The sequence below is a fragment of the Bombus bifarius genome, unplaced genomic scaffold, assembly GCF_011952205.1.
Source record: "Bombus bifarius isolate JDL3187 unplaced genomic scaffold, Bbif_JDL3187 scf7180000008045, whole genome shotgun sequence".
Lineage (NCBI taxonomy): Eukaryota > Metazoa > Arthropoda > Insecta > Hymenoptera > Apidae > Bombus > Bombus bifarius.
This window is the reverse complement of record NW_022884411.1, coordinates 425,073-449,463: the sequence shown is the minus strand read 5'-3', so window position 1 is coordinate 449,463 and position 24,391 is coordinate 425,073. Positions and strand designations below refer to the sequence as shown.

The 24,391-nt window shown below is 29.2% G+C and overlaps 4 protein-coding genes and 2 long non-coding RNA genes across 10 annotated transcripts; 2 read left to right on the top strand and 4 right to left on the bottom strand.

The window, feature by feature from the left end:
- Positions 1 to 51: 51 nt before the first annotated feature.
- On the bottom strand, positions 52 to 5,931 carry LOC117207650. 4 transcript variants are annotated; one of them, XM_033448051.1, is made up of 9 exons: positions 5,564 to 5,931; positions 3,228 to 3,445; positions 2,846 to 3,091; positions 2,496 to 2,753; positions 2,020 to 2,412; positions 1,792 to 1,943; positions 1,448 to 1,696; positions 801 to 806; positions 52 to 643 (listed from the first exon to the last, which is right to left on the bottom strand). In XM_033448051.1, the coding sequence occupies exons 1-7, from the start codon at positions 5,733 to 5,735 to the stop codon at positions 1,459 to 1,461; spliced, it is 1,677 nt and encodes a 558-aa protein (XP_033303942.1). In that variant the 5' UTR covers positions 5,736 to 5,931; the 3' UTR covers positions 52 to 643; positions 801 to 806; positions 1,448 to 1,458. The 4 variants fall into 4 exon arrangements, with proteins under 4 accessions (XP_033303942.1, XP_033303943.1, XP_033303944.1 ...); XM_033448052.1 differs by lacking the exons at positions 52 to 643; positions 801 to 806 and adding an exon at positions 1,243 to 1,360; XM_033448053.1 differs by lacking the exons at positions 52 to 643; positions 801 to 806 and having other exon boundaries at positions 1,362 to 1,696; positions 2,020 to 2,108; positions 2,205 to 2,412.
- A 523-nt stretch (positions 5,932 to 6,454) lies between these two features.
- On the top strand, positions 6,455 to 7,771 carry LOC117207653. The gene is made up of 2 exons (XR_004487564.1): positions 6,455 to 7,020; positions 7,310 to 7,771. It is a non-coding gene; the product is annotated as an uncharacterized LOC117207653 (long non-coding RNA).
- Positions 7,772 to 8,007: 236 nt separating this feature from the next.
- LOC117207652 lies at positions 8,008 to 8,906 on the bottom strand. The gene is made up of 3 exons (XR_004487563.1): positions 8,584 to 8,906; positions 8,386 to 8,492; positions 8,008 to 8,042 (listed from the first exon to the last, which is right to left on the bottom strand). It is a non-coding gene; the product is annotated as an uncharacterized LOC117207652 (long non-coding RNA).
- A 1,614-nt stretch (positions 8,907 to 10,520) lies between these two features.
- LOC117207649 (serine/threonine-protein phosphatase 6 regulatory subunit 3) lies at positions 10,521 to 16,789 on the bottom strand. Its single transcript, XM_033448049.1, has 18 exons — positions 16,376 to 16,789; positions 15,697 to 15,776; positions 15,474 to 15,625; positions 15,235 to 15,356; positions 14,874 to 15,041; positions 14,558 to 14,736; positions 14,383 to 14,493; positions 14,161 to 14,296; positions 13,852 to 14,004; positions 13,656 to 13,769; positions 13,496 to 13,560; positions 13,199 to 13,397; positions 13,005 to 13,106; positions 12,750 to 12,847; positions 12,482 to 12,563; positions 12,215 to 12,413; positions 11,666 to 12,068; positions 10,521 to 11,579 (listed from the first exon to the last, which is right to left on the bottom strand). The coding sequence occupies exons 1-18, from the start codon at positions 16,433 to 16,435 to the stop codon at positions 11,432 to 11,434; spliced, it is 2,571 nt and encodes an 856-aa protein (XP_033303940.1). The 5' UTR covers positions 16,436 to 16,789; the 3' UTR covers positions 10,521 to 11,431.
- Positions 16,790 to 17,370: 581 nt separating this feature from the next.
- On the top strand, positions 17,371 to 20,139 carry LOC117207665 (kelch domain-containing protein 4-like). Of its 2 annotated transcripts, none has more exons than XM_033448069.1 (8): positions 17,371 to 17,649; positions 17,905 to 18,075; positions 18,161 to 18,396; positions 18,473 to 18,639; positions 18,711 to 18,860; positions 18,929 to 19,147; positions 19,220 to 19,576; positions 19,904 to 20,139. In XM_033448069.1, exons 1-8 carry the CDS (start codon positions 17,536 to 17,538, stop codon positions 20,080 to 20,082), a joined length of 1,593 nt encoding a protein of 530 aa, XP_033303960.1. In that variant the 5' UTR covers positions 17,371 to 17,535; the 3' UTR covers positions 20,083 to 20,139. The 2 variants fall into 2 exon arrangements, with proteins under 2 accessions (XP_033303960.1, XP_033303961.1); XM_033448070.1 differs by lacking the exon at positions 17,371 to 17,649 and adding an exon at positions 17,656 to 17,798.
- A 96-nt stretch (positions 20,140 to 20,235) lies between these two features.
- Positions 20,236 to 24,216, bottom strand: LOC117207664 (valine--tRNA ligase-like). Its single transcript, XM_033448068.1, has 16 exons — positions 24,129 to 24,216; positions 23,855 to 24,047; positions 23,536 to 23,782; positions 23,230 to 23,458; positions 22,969 to 23,148; positions 22,772 to 22,896; positions 22,413 to 22,675; positions 22,109 to 22,337; positions 21,918 to 22,040; positions 21,673 to 21,780; positions 21,442 to 21,601; positions 21,089 to 21,357; positions 20,796 to 21,008; positions 20,624 to 20,735; positions 20,376 to 20,554; positions 20,236 to 20,301 (listed from the first exon to the last, which is right to left on the bottom strand). The coding sequence occupies exons 1-16, from the start codon at positions 24,214 to 24,216 to the stop codon at positions 20,236 to 20,238; spliced, it is 2,784 nt and encodes a 927-aa protein (XP_033303959.1).
- Positions 24,217 to 24,391: the final 175 nt, after the last annotated feature.

Below are 24,391 nucleotides of genomic sequence, written 5' to 3'. Positions count from 1 at the left end.
AATCGCAAAATAGTTGACAAACTAGTTGATTCGTTTTCGAACATATCAAACTTTTATAAACTAAGAAATAAAATATATTTTTTCACAAATGTTGATATTACAATTTAACAATTCTACCAATGATTATACACCTCCCACTTTTTCATAACATTCTCTCCACGTATAGCAAATGCGGGTACACACACATACAACTAATAATTTCTTCCATAAAATGCAACTAACAGAAATATAAATAAAAGAATATGAATTTTGTCCCTTCTAATTCGCATTACGCCGTTGAATGCAAGATTACAAATGTTAGGTGTATGCGGAAATAATAGCTGTAAATTAACAATGCATGTACACTATGAACGTAAAACTAACGAGGCATTATTATTATCATCGTATACACCTATTAACTTCCTCTGCATGATTGAGGTGTAATAAGTAGTTATCACGATAGTGCTTGCTGCTGCTCCTGCTGATGTAGACATCGCTATAAGATATTGCTGCTTTCTTCTCATTTATGTGCCATGGAAGAAAAATTGGACTATCGGGCGCCGAGATTCGAACTCGGGTTCCGAACGTTCGTAACCACTGCGCTACCGTCGTCGGGTAGAAGTTAATGTCGAGTGGCGGTATCTGTTGTCGAGTGCCGCCACAGTACCCCTTTACCAGTGATAACGTTTCTTCTTAGTGTGGTAAAGCGTCAGCCGATTGTTGTCAAGCCCGTGCAGATGTTGTACGTTGTCTTCGATGTGGCGATGGATACCTGCCGGTACGGCGCGGAGCGTTTCCGCGTACAGTCGTAGAACCCCCCTCTTCCTCTTTTTATGACGTGCTGATGGTGATGTCCATGAACTTTGCAATGGCTACATTACTCCTGGCTCTCGTGTTATCCACCAGTCACCAGCTTGCGTGGGCCGGCGGTGGGGCGTCGAAGTTTTGCCGAAGGAAAGGCCGTTCCGTGTGCGTCGTAGCGGTAGATCCAAATTGCCACGGTCTTAGATTCGAGATGATCGAAGTCTCGGATAGCGATATCACGATCGCACACCTCTTTTCGCTGTCGGATCACGTCGGGGTCACCACCAATTTGAGGTGTGCGTGTTGTCCGTGATGATTGCAGCTGCTGGTTGTAGATGTCGCTGCTGGGGTACTACTCGGTTTTTCTTCTAATTTAGAAGCGTGGAAGAAAAATCGGAACTCCGGTCGCCGGAATTCGAACCCGGGTCCCGAACGTTCGTAACCTAAGGCGCTAACCACTGCGCTGCCGTCGTCCGACACTAGTTAGTGTCGAGTGGTGGTATTTGCTGTTGAGACCGCCACATGACCAACCATATAAGCCATAATAAAAATACGTTTGTTGCGTATTAATCCTAATCTGCACGTTAAATCGTAAAACGTATTTATTTTTACGAAATTTAATTTCTTTACAAAGAAATAAAATACTTGATAAACACGTACTGACTTGATTAAAGTTTATCTTTCGGAACCACGGTAGGTGGTGTAACCAAATGGACTCAGAAGCACTGGTATGTGATAGTGACCAGCAGGGTTTTTTACATCAAAAACAATCTCGATAAACGGATACATTGTTTCTATCCTTCTTAGCGTAAAATATTTATCAACATCGAAGTGAATCTTGTAACGTCCAGCTGTGAAATTAACTTTCATGTTATCCACCAAATCTACGCATCGACCATTCGGGCTCGTATTACTGGAACAAAGGAAAATAGATCTTGCGTACTTTATTGTAGAATTAATAGATTCTGGTGTGATAAATGCAGAAAATATTTGATTTCAGTATTATACCTTTCATTTAAAAAAGTCCACCTCCCATCCATTAACTTATAAAGGCTAACTTGCAAACCTCCAATTGGTAAACCTTTACTAGTGTCCATAACGTGAGTTGAAATGCGAGGCTTTTTAATTGTTGGATTATTAACGGTTTTTAAAAGTACATGCTAGAAGAACCATAGTGTTTAAATATTGATAAGGCAAGAAATGCCATTAATTTGCAAATACCAAAAATCGACGTACTCTTTTTGGACTTTGATAACTAGTACTTGCTACATCTAACTGATCCTTGTTTATCTGAGCACCTTTCGCGGCATCCTCTGCTTGATTAGCTACAATTGTAGTTTTTTTATCAGCCATTACCAACGTAGGAAATTTACCCTTTAATTTACTCAGCACATACTGAGCACCAGGTTGGAATGTACCACCTGTCAAAGTCAGAGTTTTTCCACCCGTCGCCAAAGTAATCGTTTTACTTTGCGCAGGTGCAATGGGGATTGTATTCACTGGCTGAAGCACACCGATGGTGTTAGTACTAGGTGCGACCGAGGAACTAATTTGATAAGCTGTACCTAAAATAGGTAACGGACATGCCACCATTATTCCCGAATCTCCTTGCTGTTTGCATTCATCTTGCTAAAACATCATTTATATTTTATTTGGACCTTTTGTTAAAATATCATTTATAGTATATTTTTTATATTGTTATATACATTCACCAATAATTTTGCAGATTTTCTATCTAATTTACTATCGCCTCGTCGAATCGCTCTTCCATTTTCGCGTGATTCCTTTGACGATTCTTTACTAGAATCTTCAGTATCAGGAAGAATCGATACGACTTGCATATCTGAATTACTTTGATCTTCTGATTCTACAACTATTTCCATTTGTACAGTTTCTTGATTATCACTTTCTTCCAAATATTCACTCTGCATATGATCCATAGCTTCTGTCAAGGAATCCTCGCAGTTCTCCTAAATTAATGTAATTAGTTTACAATAATGTGAAATATTCATGAATTTAATTTATAAAACATTTATTCCATACAAATAAAGGAATCACTCACCACCCTCCCTATTTTAATCTTTTTTATCGAATGCTTAACATCTTCTTCATCAGAAGGCATCTGCAACTGCACATCTTCTACATCATCATCTTCCTCATCTTCTTCATCCTCAGCTTCAGCACCAACATCTTCGATTGGATCTTTAATCTGAGCTTCATCCAGCTCATCATCCGTTTCTAATCTCTCAACAACATATTCCACCTCATCTTCATTTTCTTCTATTTCAGTTTGAGTGTGTTCAATAGCCTAATAAAAAAATGCTTCAATCAATTTGTTTAATATTGCTTACCGTAATGTATCCCTTTATAACATGAACATAATTTAATTTTATCTAATTTATTCAAGCAGTATAAAGCTAATTACAAATGGGACGAATATAAACCTCAATTTCCTCGACTTCTTCTATTTCAACCTCTTCTACCGCGTTCGCCTTTCGAGCTGCAGCCTTCTTTTTTTCTTCCGCTTCGTGTGACAAAGCTGATCGTTGATGCTTCATCGTACATGTATGTTTTAACAAAGAAAGTCGGTGCGCATGGAGATTTTTCTTGCAATACAGACAATAAGCTCGTGTTGATTGGAACGGCACGGACGTCAACCATCCTATGGTAAAATATCATGTTAAATATTTCTTTGTTTGTTATTTTAAGAGCACTGTTCTCTCTTTCGAAAGGCTACGAAACATTCTGCCGAATATACCGTGTTACTAAACACATTTTAACTGTATGGTAACATCGAATCGAAGGTTGACTTGTATACTTTTATTGGTAACTTATTAACGCTATGCTTCGCTCAACGAATCGAGTCAATCAATGTAAATATAACTACATAAACACATTCTAGTGAAAACAGTCTCGTCGCATTTATAATCTCGATATATTATAAAATGAAAAATCACTTTCTTGTACATTTATATAGCTACTACTCTTAAGTCTTCTGTATCATGTAGAAAACTATCGTGGTCAATTTGTATACATTTAAATTTCATCTTTTAGTACATTATAAAATGTAGTCTTCTTAAAATTGGGTAATATAATCATTCAATTCTTATTTCAGAAACTTCTGTGGTAGGTAACTCCTGGTAGAGGCAGTTATTTTTACTATCTCTGTAAGAACTCTTTCGACACTGTTACTCTTTAGTTCTTTCTTATAGATATTTCATATAACGTTCTTTCTATTTGAACTCATAATTTCACTTGCTTTTTCCAATTAGCGATATCTGAAAGAATTAGAAAGTAGCAAAAAGGATTGTATATCTTGCAGAATACACAATCAAAGCACTGTTTATTTTGTATTGTGTTTTATATAGATTGATGTATCCAATATATCTCAATATAAAAATTATAGAGATCTGAATTTTTCTAAAAGAAAATAAAATTTCGCTAAAAAATATTCCAGAAACTAAAGGAAAGATATGAAATTTAAATATGCGGAGAGGATGTGACAGTTTTTTTCCTACTATATCTTATACTATATCGAAAGCATAGACAAAAGCATCTATCCGCTAAAAAATCAACATGGTCGACAGAGCTAGCTAGGCGCGTTCCGTGTATGCGCGAGGAATTACGATTTATTTTGAATAATTAAAATTGACTAGGTAGGTATTCTTTTATTCACATTTCTTTTATTATTGAAACAATCATAATAAACTTAGACAATAAAAGCAGTAAAATGAAATGTTACATATTTCTTAAATTAAGAAAGATAAAAAATTATAAGTTTAGTAATAACCTCTAATAGAATAGTAGTAAGGAAATATGTATAAGCAAGAAATTTTATGTTGAAAGAGATTATTATTAAAAAAATATTAAAAATATTCTCTTAAATAATAAATGCTATTATAAATGAAATATTTATTGAGAAGAGTATATAACTTTTATACGCAAAAGTGAAATTTTACAATTATACTTATACTAGATTTGTTTATATGATCGGGCGCAAAATGACCCTTACTTCTATCAGCTATGTGGATTTTTTAGGCTTCACTCAATGGGCAATTTCCCCTAGCGAGTGTCCAGGTCTGTTTATATGACCGTGGAAAAGACTTACAAGATTAATGTTTAGAAATGCAATTTTCTATTTTGTAATATATTGAAATTGTATAACCGACCCTGTTTCCCCTAGAGTTTGATCACGTGGTTTTATTTATCTCGATTGATTCGACTCGTTGAATGGACTACAGTCATGTGTCGCGTACGTAACACGTTGAATTTTCCCATTTCTACAAAAAAATCTTGCGTCAAGTGAGAGTTATTTAAGTATGGATGAATTTGACCAGCTATGCTATATATATATAAACGATTATATTTAAATTTTACAAAGATTGATAATGCGTAATTCGAAATAGTGATACACGATAGTTATATACACTTCTAAGTATACTATAATAAGAAAATAAGATACAAGAAGAATATTGTGGCGAATTGAAGATGTTATAAATCGTAATAAGTATCTACCGCTGATGAAATCCAAAGGAAATAAAGTTGATTGTACTATTGCACGTGACAATGATTTCCTCTAAAAATAATTAACCGCTACTAATCAAAAACATCATTGCTTAATACTGTGACGAACCGACGGAGCTACGATTATTAAATACATATGAAGATATTCACCGTAGCACAATACGTTAGAATATGTGTTGAAGTGTTGAAGAAACGTATTCGTTTTAGCCGATAACGTGCTATTTCAAAATAAGCAATAAACAATAACAAAAAGTACCTTTAAAATCGGGCATTTGTTCCCATTCTTTACGGTACCGTTGCGTGTAGACACGCGTCTTGGCATGGCTGATTTTGCCTGTTGGAGTAAGACGCTGGCCCGTCGTGGTTAGTAGATTAGCGTGTAAGCTCGCCTCACTGGTCGTAATCATTGTCGGTTGTCTCTTCTCCATTCCTTCCGAACGAAGACCGATTCGAAATCGCCCGGATCTCAAAATACCCAAAATCGTAACACGAAATCACTAAATAGTTTTTTCCACGATGCAAGGGAGAGGGGGGGCACGCGGTAAGCACCGAGATCTTCGCCTAGCCTAGTATTCAAGTTAACTCCCTAGCAATGGCGGACAACTGCAACGCTGCAACGATGCAAGCTCCTAACCCCCTCTGCTCTTCACCATTTTGCTGCCAACGGCGCAACTTACACTACCGTATAAACCGCACTTGCGCCCCATCCTCTCTTCTTTTCATTCAACCATAAAAATTTGATTTTACGTCTTTCAAATATTTCGATGATCGTTTCTAATGAATATTTAAACTATATTTACTTTAATTCATATAACATACACTTTTGTAAGACTAAAATAACTTTTTGTTATGTATGTATTTGTTATTACAAAACCGACGTCCATCTTTATTGAAATATTAATTATACTTCAAATACGTTGAATTCAAACGACAAAAAAGTAACGAAATAAGAAGTTGTCTCACTTACAAGAGACAGTTATTTTAATAATTTAATGTATATTAATTATAATAACATATATTTAATTTTGTAATAATTAAATATGACGTTCCCGAATGTACTTTTTCTCGATTACATTTACAACTTTATTACTAATTTTATCATACATTATTTTATTTCTTCGCGCAGCATATTATTGGGTGTTCATTTTCTATCTACGATACTGGTTTCAGTAAAATGTACGGAACCATTGGTCAAATCAATATGCGCGCGCATGTCGATATGTACTCCATATTAGGGGGAAAGATATTAATTCGTTAAATCTGGTTAAATATAGAAAATGTACAAACACTTCACCTTAAGAAAGAGCCATAAAATATTTGTTATATATTTATTGTATAAATCATATCGTTTAAAATGAAATAATATGAAATTAAATAAAAAGTAATTTTACATGGAGACTTTAGAACGCCATCTAGATGGCCCTGAATTAATGAATCAATAATAGCGCCCTCTTTACAATAGACTTGCAAATTGAAAATATCTAAATTAGGGGAAACCTTTGAAATAGGTTCAAAAACTACAGAAATTACAAAATTCTCAAGAACTTAGTAATTAATCTGTACAATATTTTATATAAGTTCTATTCAATTTATTTTACTCCTTCCAATAGCCTCAAAGAAGGTAAATTACTGCTAATTAAAATTACTGGACAGTTTTAATATAAAACTTCAAAACGTTTTGATATTCTTTGCTAGTTTTATTTTTGTATTAAGGTACGCCTATATTAGTACATATATGTCGTTGAAAAATGAGTACACTAGTGAAATCTGATATCCTTTTAACATAAAACAAAATCAGATTAAGAGATAAATATATTTTTGCAATAGAATGATGATTTATTTTCAAATATAAAAATTCATTGATATTTAATTCTATGAATAGATGATCTAATTATTATGTTTATATATAACTATAAACACAATTTAATGTAAATAAATACATTTTCAGTACATGAAATATTCTAGGAACAAAAATTTGTTTAACAAAATATATCTATTTCAGTACAATGAAATAATAGAAATATGAGATAGAAGTTTTCATTACATGAAGATACATGATCTACAAATAATATTAAATAATATTGAGTGTACATATGTGTGTGGTAAGATAAATATTGATACATTACATTATGTTAACAATTATTGAATTAATTTCCTTTTCTAATGAAAAATATGTGTAAAGATAAGTCAAATGGGAAATTCGTTAAGCAAGTGAATATCTACAGATATGGAGTATATATACTTTCTTTATGAAAAGAATAAAAAAGAATAAAAACAAGAAATATAAGGAATTATTTGATAAGGAAAACAATTGTACATCAATTATTTAATAGATAAGCAAATAATGAAACCATTATAACTTACATGATTTATTATTTCCTCTTACTAATTTATTATTTTGTATACATATAGTTATCTTTAAAATACAGATGTACTTAGAAGACAACTAATATATTATATATAATGTAACATAATATAAGAGTAAATTATGGCCAAGATGGAGGTTCTCCGGGTTTTAATTCTCTTCCAAATAAAGCTGATTTATCACGAAAGTCACTCATCATTAACCCAGAGCCATAGTTGTAAAGTTGGCGCCCAGTGTATATTACACACACAAACATAACAGTTGCTATAGCTTGTTGAGCCACTGGTGATAATGCTGGCATTTTAAATGTTTGATTTTAGTTGCTCCTCTGCAGCTAATTGTTTCTTCCACAAATATGTATGTCTCAAATCTGCACAAATAGCAAATATAGTGCACGTCGGAATAAATGTCACAAACCAGTATTTTCTAAAAACTTGAAAGGCTCTGGCTATCTCCATTAAACTAAAAGATAAACATTGAAAATAATATTTTGTCAATTAGGTATAGAACATAATTATATTCATAATATCTCTTATGACATGATAAAAATAAATAAGAAAGAGTACTTAACAAAAAGCAAGTTTTGAGAATAATTTAATAAGTATGGTAAATTTCAAAGACGAAAGCAAAATCGCTACACACATTCTTAAAATCGAGTATGGAATAATGTAAAAGAATAAAATATGAACACAAAAGTAATAATAAATTTTTACCTTTTTGGAGATTGATATGTATGCTTCGCAACTATGCACACTAGTATGATGTAATAACGTAAAATACAGTTGACTGTATTGACTTCAATCTTCCTTCTAAGCTACCACTAACGATAAAAAATATCAATGTTAGCATATTTTTTTTAATGTATATAATTGTAATAGTATATCAGTCGAATAAATATTTTAAATATATACTTATGATTAATGGATTACGAATAAAGTTTAAGACGTCAGCAGCATGAACACAACAACTTCATTTTCGATGTAATACAAACTTGATTTACAGATGAAATATGCAAAAGATTAATGACTTTATAGAATTTCAAGGAATGATTATGCTTTTAGAAAACGTTGCTACCGTTTCAGAACACCAGATTGTTTATAAAATTACATAACTAATGTAAACAATCCTTGCATAAAGATTCTTGTAAATTTATAATAAAATTCCACGTTATATAACGTAATGTATTGGCACTATTTAGAAAGAGGTCTCTAGTGTCTCGAGATTGTGTGATACGAAAATGTTAAAATGCATGGAATTATTAAATCTATTAATCTATCTTATATTTCATACTTTGTGTTAGCATTATTATAATTATTATCTTATGAGAAATTTTGCGGGAATTTATTCAATTTTGAAATTTATGTAAACAAAACTGTTCTATTCAGATAAAATATTTCTCTCAAAGAAAGTGATTGGTGTTGAGTTATTAAATGTACAATGAAAATTCTTGAAAGATAAATAATAAGCTACCGTTTTACTTGCCATAATTAAATTAACAGTGCAAATGTTATTTGTATTTTGAATATTTTATATAGTAAATTTAGTATATAGATTTTATGAACTTTACACGCAAAGTTTTGTACATAAATGTCTGCCTTATTTATTGCTCAATTAAGAAACTTCTTAGAACAAAGTTACAGTATTGCAAGGGTCACATGTAACGATAGAAATAACTTTCTTCCATGATCATTTTTCTACGAAATTTCAAGGTCATCACCGATTTTTTTAAATAGAATCTTATATTTATTTTTCGATATCCTTGTAGAACGTGAATAAACAAACTCGGCGACCTTAATGACCATACTATTACAGTTATTTAATCTTGAGATATTTGCGTCAAAATTATATTTTTTAAATTATAATTACTCTGGATTATAATTATTGCGTCTGAATATTATATACATTAGATATATATATATATAATATTTAATTATGTTTAATCGGTATATGGCAAAATTAGAAAATTCAAATTCTAGAGCTCTGTTTAAGAAAACACTGATGACTTGAAATCTTGTAAAAAAAAATGATCATGAAAAGAAGCTAGTTCCATGGTTACATGCGGTCCTTGAAATAGTGTAACTTTGTCTTGAGAAGCTTTTCATATAACAATAAATAAAGCAGATATTTGGGTGATCCTATTTAGTTGTATGCTCTATATAAGAAACTAAAAAATAAAAATCCTTGTCATTTCTTTTTAAATTCTTTTTATTAATATGAACAATATTATTTGTAATTCATTAAGTTAGAAGCTATAACATTTTCTTGTTGTATTCAAATACTATATTTAAATATGACAAGCATTTAGCATTATCATTGGATTATGATAACATGTAATTTAATTAAATAACTAAAATACTGTTTGTACGTTTTTTTAGTATGTGGTAAAATATAAAGAAATTTTATGATTTTATTTTCTTATTTAGAAATATCTTGATCATGTTTGCAGTACATTTGAGTTATAGCATTTTCCATAAAAATATTTTATAATTTATAAATCAATGAATTAAGATATTATATCAATGTTTTTAATTATGATATATATATGACATCACGAAGTACGTTTATAATTCTAATATTACATAATAATATGAAACAAAAGTATTAAGAATAATATCTTTTTTTAATTTTGAACACTGCTTATATTTATTACTTATGTACAATATTTCATGTACGGTACTATAAACACATTATTATACCCAAAAATTTTCAAAGCAAACAAAATTTCTTAGACAATTAGAAAACAGATCACAAAATTTTGTTTCAGAAAATTATATACATATTATTGAAAATACAAATTACTTAAAATTTCGATCCTTGCAATTTAATACTATATTTTTTTGGAAGATCATTTTGAGAAAACATTATAGTTACTAAGATTTACTAAAGTTTCTTCTCTGGAATGCAAATGAAAGTACATTCGTCATTGAAATACTTCACTACATTACATATGTATACATTGGATGAGCACTACCATCAACGTAATAAAAATACATAATTTTCTTTCTTGTTTATATCGCATCGTTGCACGAGCAAACGTTTAATCAAACAATAGGCACTGCACGTAAGTACCTTTGCCTTATCGAACGAAGAAGCAAAAGCACCAGTTTTTTTTATTAAATATTATTATTTACGGTGATTCTTTTTAAGCAGCCTCGTATCAGTATCACTTAAAACATTACAATATATGTATGTATGTGTATATGTATGTATGTACATTCACATATATACACACACATCAGCATGTAATACTTTTGTGAGAACAGGTATCGGGCGACCAAGTTAGATTTTCTTGGCATTCGTCGATTTTGTACAAATTGTACTTTATCTACTTCATCATGCTAATATATTATACCAAATTTGCAACACGAAGGATGTGTGACAATTTAATCAAATTTTTGTATTAATTACGTACAAATAACAACCTAAAGAAATTTTTAATAACAATGTCCATTAAGAAAATCTGGAAAATTGTATTTCACGAAGTTGTATTTATAATTGAAACTTTGGCGATCCGAGAACATAAACATATACATCAAGTAATAAACTATTCATAGTTGAGCGTCGGTTAGTCTTTTACTTTTGAATCCATACTTATACCCTGCTATGAGTTGTTACCCAGGCGCCAACGCAATGAAGCACAATTAATGTGATCTAATGAAAATATAGGGACGTAATATATATTCTGATCATTCGTACAAATTTATACTTGATATGACTTTTTGTTGTTCTATTGCAATACCATACTCAACAAATAATTTTTCATTTGGTATCTGTTGACGATAATACAGCTTCCGATGATACATTTTTTAAGTTACATGGGATTTTATAATCGCTCGAAGACTTTTCATTTTGTACCGTAGTAGTCGCAACTTCCGTATTCTGTATGTTCCCTTCACACTTGATTTCTCTAAAGTTTGTAAATATATGTTATATATTTTACATTATATTTTTAAATATGCAATACTTATAAATATATAAATGCTTTTTATTTACCTGCTATCTACAATTTCACTTGGATTTGCATTTTTATCGGCAGTACAATCAGAATACAAATTACTCTCTTTACTTTGATGATTTATATTTGTTTCTATATATGAAGCGGTACTATCAACTGAATCTTCAATTTTCATGTCACCTGCTCCAACAGCTTCTAGAGTTGCTTTACTTCCCAATGCAGTATCCATTTTATTCTCCACTGTTATATTCGACGTTTCCTTTTTACCATCATCACACAATTTATTATCTATTATCACAGCATTCCCCATGTTAAGAGTGTTTTCGAAGTTATCAAAATTTGCCCAGCCAATAGATTCAACTGGTTCTGACGGCATCATGTCCCATGGATTCACCTCAGGAAGTGTAGTATTGGTAGGTAATGGTTCTGTTGAACCCCAAGCTGAGATAACAAATGTTAATGCAGCAGTGTCGTAAATTTAAAAATTAAGTGTTGAGAATTTTTGTATTTGAAACTGATGGCGAATTGAACATTTATTTCGTAAAAGAAAATAAAAACTGAAAGTAATTATGAAAATTAATCCATACACTCCGTAGAATCAATTTCCATATGCATGTCTCGTGTATCCTCATCGTCTTCATCGGATGAATTAGAATCATTATGTTGCTGCTTTGTTGGCCAGTCACGTTTATCTACAACTGTCTGAAAAGTGAGTTCTCCTTCATCGCCCCATTCGACTACTGTATTACAATCCTCTAGATCGGCCTTTTGCTTTTGCTGACATATCTATATAAAATCGTTAAAAGTTAAAGCTTGAAATATTCATGAACAAATTTTATTAACGTAACTTGTACCTTATTGAACATATCTTCCCTTTTGTCTAGATCTTCTTCGCTGATAGTAAAGCTCATCGTTGTTAATTGATCAACTGAATTACTATAATAACATTTATAAAAAAGAAGAGATATTGTGAAGACATGTATAGCTTCATATTATGTTCTTTTATTATAGTACTATTTTCCTAATTTTTCTTTAATTGTTTTGCAACATAGAACTTTGTAATCATGGACATATATACAAATACAATAAAGTGTTAGTAGTAAAGTATATATTTTTACTTACTGAAGAGCGTCATCGCCATCATTAAATTGATCATCGTGGAATCCAAAATTTTCAGGAAATTGTGTTGTCATATGTTGTCCCAGATAGTTGGTGTAAAACTATTTATGTTGTATAATATTATGAAAAATAATAAAATATTATAACTCACAAATAAACTTTCTCAGTCTATAACAATCTATTCATTTTATGTACATTTTCTGCAACCTTTCTTTTTATTGTCTATATTTATTTTGCATAAAAATATGTTATACTAACCTGTTCGACTCGTTGAACCTGAAGAAATTCTTCTTGGGGATAAGAACTATATTCATCTGGACTTCCACTGGAGCTTGTCATGGACGCTTGAGGTCTCCCACCCTAGAAATTCGAATTATAACTTAAGCAATGATGGATAATTCTAATATTAATAAAAAGATAAATGATATTTATCTAATAACTTATATACGTACTAAAAGAATTTGGTGTGTTTTGTTAATTTTTGTCAATTCAACATTCACAAAATTATCCCATTTATTAAAACACTCGGGTGACAAATTATCCTTCAAGAATTTATCTAAATTTTCATTTTTTTCACGTTGATTAACAATGTTATTTGCAATGTTTATTAAATGACCCATGTATCCTTGCTTATTTTCAATTTCTTTATTTCTAAAATATAAAAACGTCCGTTTTTTTTTTTTAAATTGGTGTATTACTGTAAAATATAAACTTATGCAATATTCTTTTACAATTACTATTTAACTTACTGTTTACTGTCATTTTTGTCCCATGCTTCCAAAATTCGATCTATCAATCTGCATTTGTTAAATATCTAAAAATTAATATAATTACATTAATCAAAAATATTTGTACTTATAATATATTATAAAAATAAATATTTTGATTCTTATTGATTGCAATACTTACATTAACATAAATAATGTCATTTGTATCTTTAAAATCACAATTAATAGCTAAAGCCAAGCAAAATTGTACTTGAGTATGTAGAAAATTGTTCCACATATATTTAAAAAATAAATCCTTAAAAAGAGTAAAATTAATCTCTTATTCATCTTTAGTACTATAAAACATTGAATTTTGAATGATTATTAAGTTCACTTACAAGTAACGTTTGGAATGTTCCTAATTCTACTAAGGCTCCATAAACTTTTACATTTTCAGTTGCCATTAATGTTGTAAACAACTTTGCAACATGTAAACGCGTAATACCAACTGGACATTCTAACACACCTGTAGTTGTCTTAACAGGAGGTTTCTGTAGTGTAAAGATATGTTTGTGAAAAATTATATTAAATAAAATAATTTTTTGCATGCATCGCGAAGATATTTAGTTTTTATAAAAATATTAAACAATATTATAAACCATATACATTTGTTTAGAGAAAGCGTGTAATATTAATATAATATTTACATAAGGTGGATCGAGTAGAAGTTTATGAAGCTGTTCTAGGTAAGGCAAAGTTGCATTTGATATTTTTATTCGTTCTTCACTGTCCGTGATGTCATCTTCAATACCATTTCCTTGAACGCTATCCTCACTTCTTCCACTGAAATTTCAAACATAGCTGTTAATAAGATATGTAAACTTTCTTGCAAGAGGTTAAAAATTTTTTTAAATAATTTACATCCTTACTTGTTAGCTTTTGGTAAAAGTGTAAGAAGTACCTGAATTCCACCAAGAATACTACTTTCTAGTTTTTCTCCAGTTAAAATAGTCTCTAGTAACAGGCTTACTGTATCTGCTCTGTAATAAAAAATATAATTTAAATATCTTAAATTGTCTTTATATTTCTATTATTTATACTTACGACTCAAGAGTATTTAAAATAGGATCCGGACCAGCACGTGCTGTAGATGTACGTTGATATTCTCTTGCAGCAGTGATCATATCACAAAGTAATTGTGCAGCATTTGCATGCTTACTTGGTTCAGAGTTTGGGGACAATAATTTTACCACTCTTTGCACTAATTGTTGACTATCCAACCACTGTTAAACCAATAAAAAATAAGTACATAAAATTTGAAACACAACAGTATAGTCAAATACAATAAAACAAAACAAAACACTTAAATTTTGCATACAATTAACTACAATATTAAAGATAAAAATTTCAAACTTCTTACATTTAATATATTTTGCCGCATATTTCCTTCAACTTGACTAACAAGTTTCAGTACTAAGTCCATAATTGCAGATGTCTCTAAATGTTGTAAAAGCAGATCGACACATGTTTGACGACTTTTCAAAAACTCTAAAAGCTGCAAACAAGTGAACTGATACGAATACCAGTTCTGGTGGAGAAGATGGAAATATGGGATTTGAAAGTTCAGGTTATGATCAAGGAATAAAAGAAAGGTAATTTGATATTTAATACTTATAATGCAATTATACTTTAATTACAAAAAGTGTTATTATGTAAAACTACTTTCTATATTGTTTTATATATTCAATTTTAATAAATTTAATACATTAATTTATAATCACCTGAACAGTTTTGTGACCAATAAGTACTCCAATAGTCTTGCTAAAAAATGATGCCAACAGAGGATTTAGTGGTTGGTCTGTATCAATAAAAGAATAAAGTTTTGCCAACAATGCTTCGTTGCCTAAAATACAATGAATTTTTATTAAAATCCTTTTTCATATTTCAGATTATATATTTTTTACATTATAGAGAAAAAAATTAAATTGTTATAAGTTTATTCAAATAGGTTTATTCAAACCTGCTAATTTTTCATTTAAGACTGGAACATCACACGTTAGTAGCTCACAAGCTACATTTGGATATTTATAGCGCCATCGTTCTTCTATATCTGTTGATGGTTCTCTAGTTGTAATTGTTATTAGCTCTTCCATTACATCAGATCTTATAAGACTATAAATAATATTATATTACGATATGTATATTATTTAATATTTATAGAAATGTGTTTTAATCTTACTTACTAATCTATAAGTTTCTTATTTTGGCTTTTACATTCTTGTAGTATATCCTCTTCATCCATCAATTCATGCAACGTAACATCCTAAAATTATAGAAAAAATTAAATTTAATTTCTTTAATATTAGCATAAAAATAAATATTTAATAAACTGAAATGTAGATTATTACAAGACATCATTATTCCTTTTATAGGCTATAAAAGTATCAAAACCATAACTAAGATAGTTTAAGTATTATATGAAATGATTTACTAAATTATTGTAGAAGGAACAAGGTTAAAAGAAAATATATAAATACTATCAACATAATAGTAAATATTTAAATCTTATGACAGTTATTAAGCATAATATTGCTTTTCAAGAAAGCACTAATCATTTTCTTCATCAGATATTACATACTGTCATAAAAAATTTAATGTTTTGCAACATTTCTGAAAAATTATTAATATATTTTACAAATTTTTATTAAGGAAAAATACTGAAACTATATGAAAGAAATAATAGCATACAAGAAAATAAATAATAGACATAATGTTGAGTTAAGTAAAACAATGAAATAAGATAGAAATATAAGAGTAAAATGTAGATTACATTCGTGGCTTGGATTTTCGACAAATCTTTTTTAATGTACAAAATTTAAATCATGATGAAAAACAGTTTTATCTGAAAAAAGACTTCTTTACCTCTTTGTTAAGAAGAGCCTCGATATTAGGGGATGACACGTAATTATTTGCCCAAAACATGATGCGACCACGTACCTCGCCTTACTCGACCACGATACAATTAATCAGATGTGAAAATAATCACAACATTGAAGTGGCCACTAAAAAAATAATGTAATGCTTCGCGGGACAGAGAGCCAACTAACATTGCATGAACGTATTAGAACGGTAACAATGCTGTGAATAATTGCAACAACTATCTCACAGCGTCACTGTGAGGAATACAGTAATAGAATTTTTTTAAATAGTATGATCTTCAAAATATCACTTTTTCTTCGAAAAGTAAAAATTCTTATTAAGAATTGTTTCAACTTTGACGTTTGCTGCAGAAGCACATACTTGTGATCGACTTCTAACCGAAGAAACGTAACTCATTTCAGAACATTTAGTTTCATGATCAAAATTTAAGCGCGGTTTCCATTGCGAATAGATACTATAATATTTTTTAAAATTTAAGTATTAAAAATAAAAATTTAATGAATATAAATAAATTATATTTCAATCAAGACAAGTTTCTATATTTATATAGATATATACATGTATCTAGATACAGTAGAAATACAGTGGTGGTAAAAAATCGAATAATTATATTAAAAAAAATCATAAAATAATGTTAATAAAAAATAATGTATGATTTTGTGATATTCTAGATAAATATATGTACTTATATATGTAAGATAGAAGTAAAAATAAAATTAAACTTTACTTTAAGGGTTTAAGAATTATTCACTCTTTTATTTGCAATTTTGTAGTTTTCGATGTGTAGAATCTGAAAATCTGAAAAAAATTCCACATACCCAAGTCGGATTCTACACGCCGAAAACTATAAGATTGCAAATAAAAATTCGCCTATAAAGAAAGTAAAATTTAACTTATATATATTGGCTATAATTTTTTAATATACATTTTCAGAAAAATCTGATTAATTTTTCTGGCTAATAAAAAAACTACTAACTATCTTCTTGGTACAAAATGTAAATAAGTTTTAAATACTGTACTATACAAGTACATATGTATTTTGATCGCAAAGCATGTAGAGGTTGAGGCGCTCAGACAAATGTATTGACGTCGCGTAGCTCGCCATAAGTGTTTTCTACTCTTCAAAAAACTTATCATATAAGATGGGTAAAAAAGATAAAAACAAAAAAAAGATAAGTGGTGATGCAAAAACTGCACTTAAAACTGAAAAAAAGCTGAATGCTAAACAAAAAAAAAAATTGGCTACACTTGGTGAGGTTAGGAAAATATATACATAAATATAAGAAATTAAAGCATATTTATAAAGCTTCTAAACATTTCTAAAAAAGTCAGATTTTGCGCCGAAATATATTTAATTTAGTATAAGAGAAAAATATTTTTATTGTATGTCATCCCTATTTAACATGTAATTATAGTCTTAATATAATTTATTATCCAAGTATTATAAATGTGATTCATAATGCATAATTCATAGTGCAGAAATGATATTGATTTATTGTCATATATTACAGGAAGATATAGAGAATGTGATTGCTCAAATTGAAAAAGAAGAAACTAAAAGACAACGTGTTATTGAAAAAGCAGTAGATCCACCATCCAGACGTGTAAATTTTACTTTAACAGCACATCCTTCCAAAGATGAACTTATTATGCTTGGTGGAGAATTTCATGATGGACGAACAGTAAATTAAAAAGTTTTATATGTTAATATAAGAGTTTATAAATAATAATGTCTACTTCTCTTATATGTTTCATATTTATCTGCAGACGTTTGTTTATGGAGATATGTTTATATATAATTTAAACAAAAATGAGTGGATGATCATTAAAGCACCTGGTGCTCCTCCTCCACGTTGTGGTCATCAAGCTGTAACTACAAGTACAAATAAAGGAGAACTATGGGTATTTGGTGGTGAATTTTCAAGTCCTTCGGAATCACAATTTTATCATTATAGAGATTTATGGGTTTATCGATTTGGAGAGAAAAAGTGGGAAAAAATTTTGTATGTTGATCATATTTTTTAAATATTTTGCAAGTCAAAATTTTCAGTTGCTTATCTCCTTTAATTCCCTTTTAAGATCTTCTGGTGGGCCATCAGCCAGAAGTGGCCACAGAATGGCTCATATAAAAAAACAGTTGGTAGTATTTGGTGGATTTCATGATAACTTAAGAGACTATAAATATTACAATGATGTACATATATTTAATCTTGAAACATATGTATGGCACAAAATTGATATAATAGGTAAAATCTTAATAAATAAAAATTGTAGTTTACAAGCAGATTATTATATTAACATATCTCATATGAATCAGGTACTCCACCGTTTCCAAGATCTGGATGTATACTGCTGCCAACACCTGACAATAAACTTCTTGTATATGGTGGTTATAGTAAGGAAAGAATAAAAAAAGATGTTGATAAAGGCTGCATTCATAGTGACATGTTCTTATTGACTCCTGAGAGTAAGCAATTTTTTATATAAAATGTTTCATATATTAAAATTTAAATAATATTAAATATTATGTCACAGAAAATGATCAGTCAGGTTTAAAATGGAAGTGGGTGCCTATAAAACAATCAGGAATTAAAATATCACCACGATGTAGCGTACCTGCCACTTTGGTTCAACCAAATTTGGCTTACTTATTTGGTGGAGTTTTTGATGAAGAAGATAATGAAGAGGAACTTCGTGGAATATTTTACAATGACTTAGTAGCTTTAGATTTAGAAAAATTTCAATGGCACATAGGTAAATATATTAATTAGTATAAAACTTCTCTTGATAGAATAATAGAATAAATGTATTACTGTTTACCATCAGTAACACTGAATGGAAAAAGAGATATAACTACACGACGTCGAAGAAGAAAATTGAAGGAAGATGATGGGGAAGAAAATGATATCGAAATGGAAGATGACAATCATATGGATACGCAAGAACCACTCCCTACTTCTGTTGAATCTAAAGTTATTGATGATGATGGAATCTTTACAGTTACAATAGGACCAACACAAATATCTACTATTGATAAAAAAGAAAACATATATAAAGATGTGTTTGTTCCATCCCCAAGAATGAATTCTGGATTAGTTGTAAAGCACAATAGCTTATATTTATATGGAGGCTTATTTGAGGATGAAAACAGACAATATACACTCAACGATTTTTATAGTTTAGGTAATAATTTATATATACGTAATTAATTTGATAAATGTTGTGTATATTGTGCGTTGCTGAAAAGATGACCAGCACAACAGTACAGGGATCGTTCACCGTCACGCATTACTATGTTGTTTTGTTTATATATGTAACATTTATATATTTAACGCTTTTGGCCAATACGCGAAAGTATCGGCGGATACTTATCTTTATGATTGCGCTGAGTCTATACGAGATAACCAATCAGATTCACATTCCTTACTCTAATCATCATTTTAGTACGCACAGTACGTACAATAGAAACTTATAAAATAAAATTTGTTTCTAATTCGTTTCTTTTTATAGATTATCGTAAATTAGATGAGTGGAATACAATATTAAGGGATGATTTGTCTTCACAAATTTGGTATGATTCCAGTGATTCTAGTTCAGACAGTGAACACACAGATGACAGTGATGAAAATGACAGTGATGAAAATGAGAGTGATCCTATAGACAAGCAGATGGATGTTGATAAAAATTAATGATTCCATTGTATTATACAATAGAATGCCTTAAATAAATTATGTTTCAAAAAATTATTTTTAATATTTAATTTGATTTCAATCACCAAATTTCATCCTAAAATATTTTTTAACGTAATTTATTTAAATTACATTTCTTTATATTATTTAGTTTTAATTCTTCTGTGCAATTGTGTCTTTCAAGATGTTCTCCTTAAATTGTTGCAAAATAGAAGAGTTCTATAAATAAAAAAAGTAATAAACATTAATCATTGTAAATGTAAAATATATATATATAAAATTGCTTAAATTACCTCAGTGATAATAAATAATGTACAATCAGAACTATAATTATAAAAAACACTATTTTTATCTTCTGTATAATCATCTTTTAAGAATATAAAAATATTAAAAATTTTACTTCCACCTTTAATTAAATTTATGACATCATTATAAAATTTAAGATTTTCAAATTTGCTAGTTACAATATGAACTGTAAATAAAAATCTTTTTTAATTTCTTCATGTATCACCATGAAAGTATATAATTTATAAATAATTACCTTCTGGATTTAATTTTTTGCTAACATTGCCGATAATGCTTCTAATTTTTAATATAATATTTAAGACATCATTTATTTTTTCATCTAGAGAAACGTCTCTCCATTCATTATACTGCAATGTACATAAATTTATTGTTTTGAAACATATTAAAATGTCAATATGTCATCTCACCTGTTGTGGTACTGGATATTGTGCTTGCATTAATGACGGCACTGATAAAAATTCTGGAAATTCATTTGATAATCTTTTGTACAAATCATCAGATATATATGGAATTATAGGTGCAGATATACGTAAAAATACTTCTAAACATTTTCTTAAGCTATATGTATGACTTATATGTGCATCTATGTCTTTGCTCTTATATCCCCATTTAGTTGCTTCCTATATAAAATAAGATCTCTAATTATATTTTAAATTATATTTCTCCATTAGTAATTTCAATTTAATAACCATGGTATTACCAAATAAAAATCACAAAACTCATAATATAGGAATTGCTTCATTGATGCAATAGCTTTATGGAAATCTCGTTGCATAAATGAATCACTGACTATATTTATCATTAGAGATAATCTGCTTAGAATCCATTGATCAATAATTGTCATATTTGTAGGTTCTTGATACACTTGTTCGCTTGTCATCAGTAAGACATATTTGCCTGCTTGCCAAATCTTATTTAAAAAAAATTTGTTTGTTTGACACTCCATAATATCAAACTTGATATGTTGATCTATTTAAACAAAGATATTTATATGTATTATAATTAAAACTGTATAATAATAAGAGCAAATATTCTTAATTGATATGTACTAACTTTTAATATTGTGACTACATAATGTCATACGTAATGCGTCTGCACCATGTTCTGGTATACCATTAGGAAACTGTTTATTATTTGCATTTAACATTCGTTTTAAAACAGATTCACTAATTAAACCTGTATTATAACTTTCTTTCATTTGTGCAATCAGGTCCTATTTACATCACAATATTTAAAATAAAGAAGATACGATTTTTCGAATAAAACACCCATATTAATCCTTACATTTAAGGTAATACCGTTGATAATATTTTCTGGAGAAACAATATTTCCAGTTGTTTTAGACATTTTCTTTCCATAAGCATCACATACAAGACCATGCAGTAAAACTTCCTGAATGAACAATTGTTATTAAAATGTTAAATGAATCTTATAAGATTATTATATATCAATTATAGATTATTATATATTATATATCATATATTATTATATATTAAAAGAAATACGTGCCAAAGAATAGAAGATCTTACATTAAAAGGTATACAATTAGTCAATTCCAATCCTAGCATTACCATCCTTGCAACCCAAAAGAAAAGAATATCACTTCCTGTTTCCATTAATGTTAAAGGATAATATCTTTTAAAATCTTCTGTCTAAAAATATGTCTTCTAACATAATCATATCTTACTAATCATATTATTCAATTATTATAGCTTTATACCTTCTTTGGCCATCCCATTACTGCAAATGGAAGTATTGCAGAAGAAAACCAAGTATCCAATACATCTTGATCTTTATATAATTTTACATCTGGTCCATATTTATTTTGTACAATAGTTTTTGCATCATTTTCAGTTCTACTAATTATCCATTCAGTTTTACCTTCAACTGTAAAATAATATGCAGGAATAGAATGTCCCCACCATATTTGTCTTGAAATACACCAATCTCTGAAAGAAATATATAATTAAGAAATAAATGATATTATCAATCTTTTCTATATATTGTTTATATCTTTTTTGTACCTGTTATTATTGAGATAATCATACCACGATTTTTCATAAGTATTAGGTATTATTTTTAAATGTCCCTGTTCCACAGCTTGTAGTGCCTTCTGAGCCATACTTTCACATTTAATAAACCATTGTTCTTTGAGTAAGTATTCTATGACATCATGAGATCGTGAACACAATGGCACGTACATTTCGTGATCGCTAATACTTTTTAGAATACCTTTATTTGACAATTCGTTTAAAACTTTCTCTCGAGCAATAAATCTTGGCAAACCCTAAAATTTATAATAAAAAAGTTACAATAAAGGAATTTACTATATTGAAACGAAGTTTGTAATAAATGCAATTATTTAAATAAAAAATAAATATACTTTAAATTGTTTGCCTATTCCTGTTATATTTCCATATTCATCAATAACTTCAATAATTTCTAATTGATGATTTATTGCAATCTGGTAATCTAAAGGATCATGCGCTGGTGTTATTTTTACTGCACCTAAAAGAATTATTTTTATAACAATGTGCTATTCAGACTAATAAACGTTTGAAATAATTAAAATGTAATTACCTGTGCCATATTGTCTATCAACTAAAGGATCAGAAATAACAGGGATGTATGTTTCTCTTAAAGTATGCCAAACTTGATGCCCAATATATTTTGTGTACCTTTCATCATCTGGATGAACAGCAATTGCTACATCTCCAAAAAGAGTCTCTGGTCTAGTAGTTGCTACTACTATCTCATGTTCTAAGAAAACAAAAATTGAAACAAATTTTCTTACAAATGGATTACATACAATATGGTAGTATTATATTTGAATAATTATACTTGAATCTTTCACTGGATAAGCTATATATGCTATTTCACCAAATGTAATCATTTTCTTGTATCCTGGAACTTTGAGCTGTGTCTTTTTAGTAATGTATAAACGTTCTACCTCAATATCCGATATTGTACTACGTAGAGTAGGAGACCAATTTATCAAATCTTTCTTCCTATATAATAAATTTCGATTGTTCAATATGACAAGTGCTTCTATCACAGCAACATTATGATCCTGAAATTTCAAATATAAAAGAATACTTTGCTTGTTTAACACTTCAGATACCTTTTATGGAAAAATTCCTATTATACCTTACTCATTGTAAAGTATTCTTTAGACCAATCTAAACTAGCACCCAAAGCTTCTAACTGAGATTTTATATTATTTTGTTTTTCATTTTTCCACTGCCAAACAAATGACAGGAACTGTTCTTTTCCTACATCTGACTTACTAATACCTTTTACTTTAAAAAGATATTTTTCTATCATCATTTGTGTTGCAATTCCAGCATGATCAAAACCTGGTATCCATATTACAGGATGTCCTTTCATTCTATACCTAAATGCAAATTACCTTCTGAATTGTTATTTGATTTAACATTTAAATAATTAATAACTTTTCTAAAGATACCATCTTGCTAATATATCTTGAATTGTAACAGTTAATGCATGTCCTAAATGCAATGTTCCAGTTATATTAGGAGGAGGTAAAAGCATTTTCAATGCTGCTTTTTCATTATTTTTAATAGTAAAATGATTATTGTCTTTCCAAATCTGATACCATTCATGTTCAATTTTTTTACTATTAAAAGTTTTTGGAAAATCTAGAAAGAGGTATCATAATAATAAACTTTATATAGACACTACTTTTTTTTAACATTTTGGTGATCGAAAAATGTAAATACCTGATAACTGTTGAGTAGAGAACTTATTGCAGCAATATTTATTATAGGACTTGAAGCGTAATGAAGTATTACATTGTATGACTTTCATTATATATTAAATATATGTCATATATTTCTCCTTTTATTTTATGCGTTTAAAAAAACATAACCAATAATGCAAGTAACATCAAATTATTCATTCACTGTAATCATAAATGTTAATGGTTGTTATTAGTTAGATATAATTGGATTTATGTTTATTACAGAATAAGATTTATTGTAAA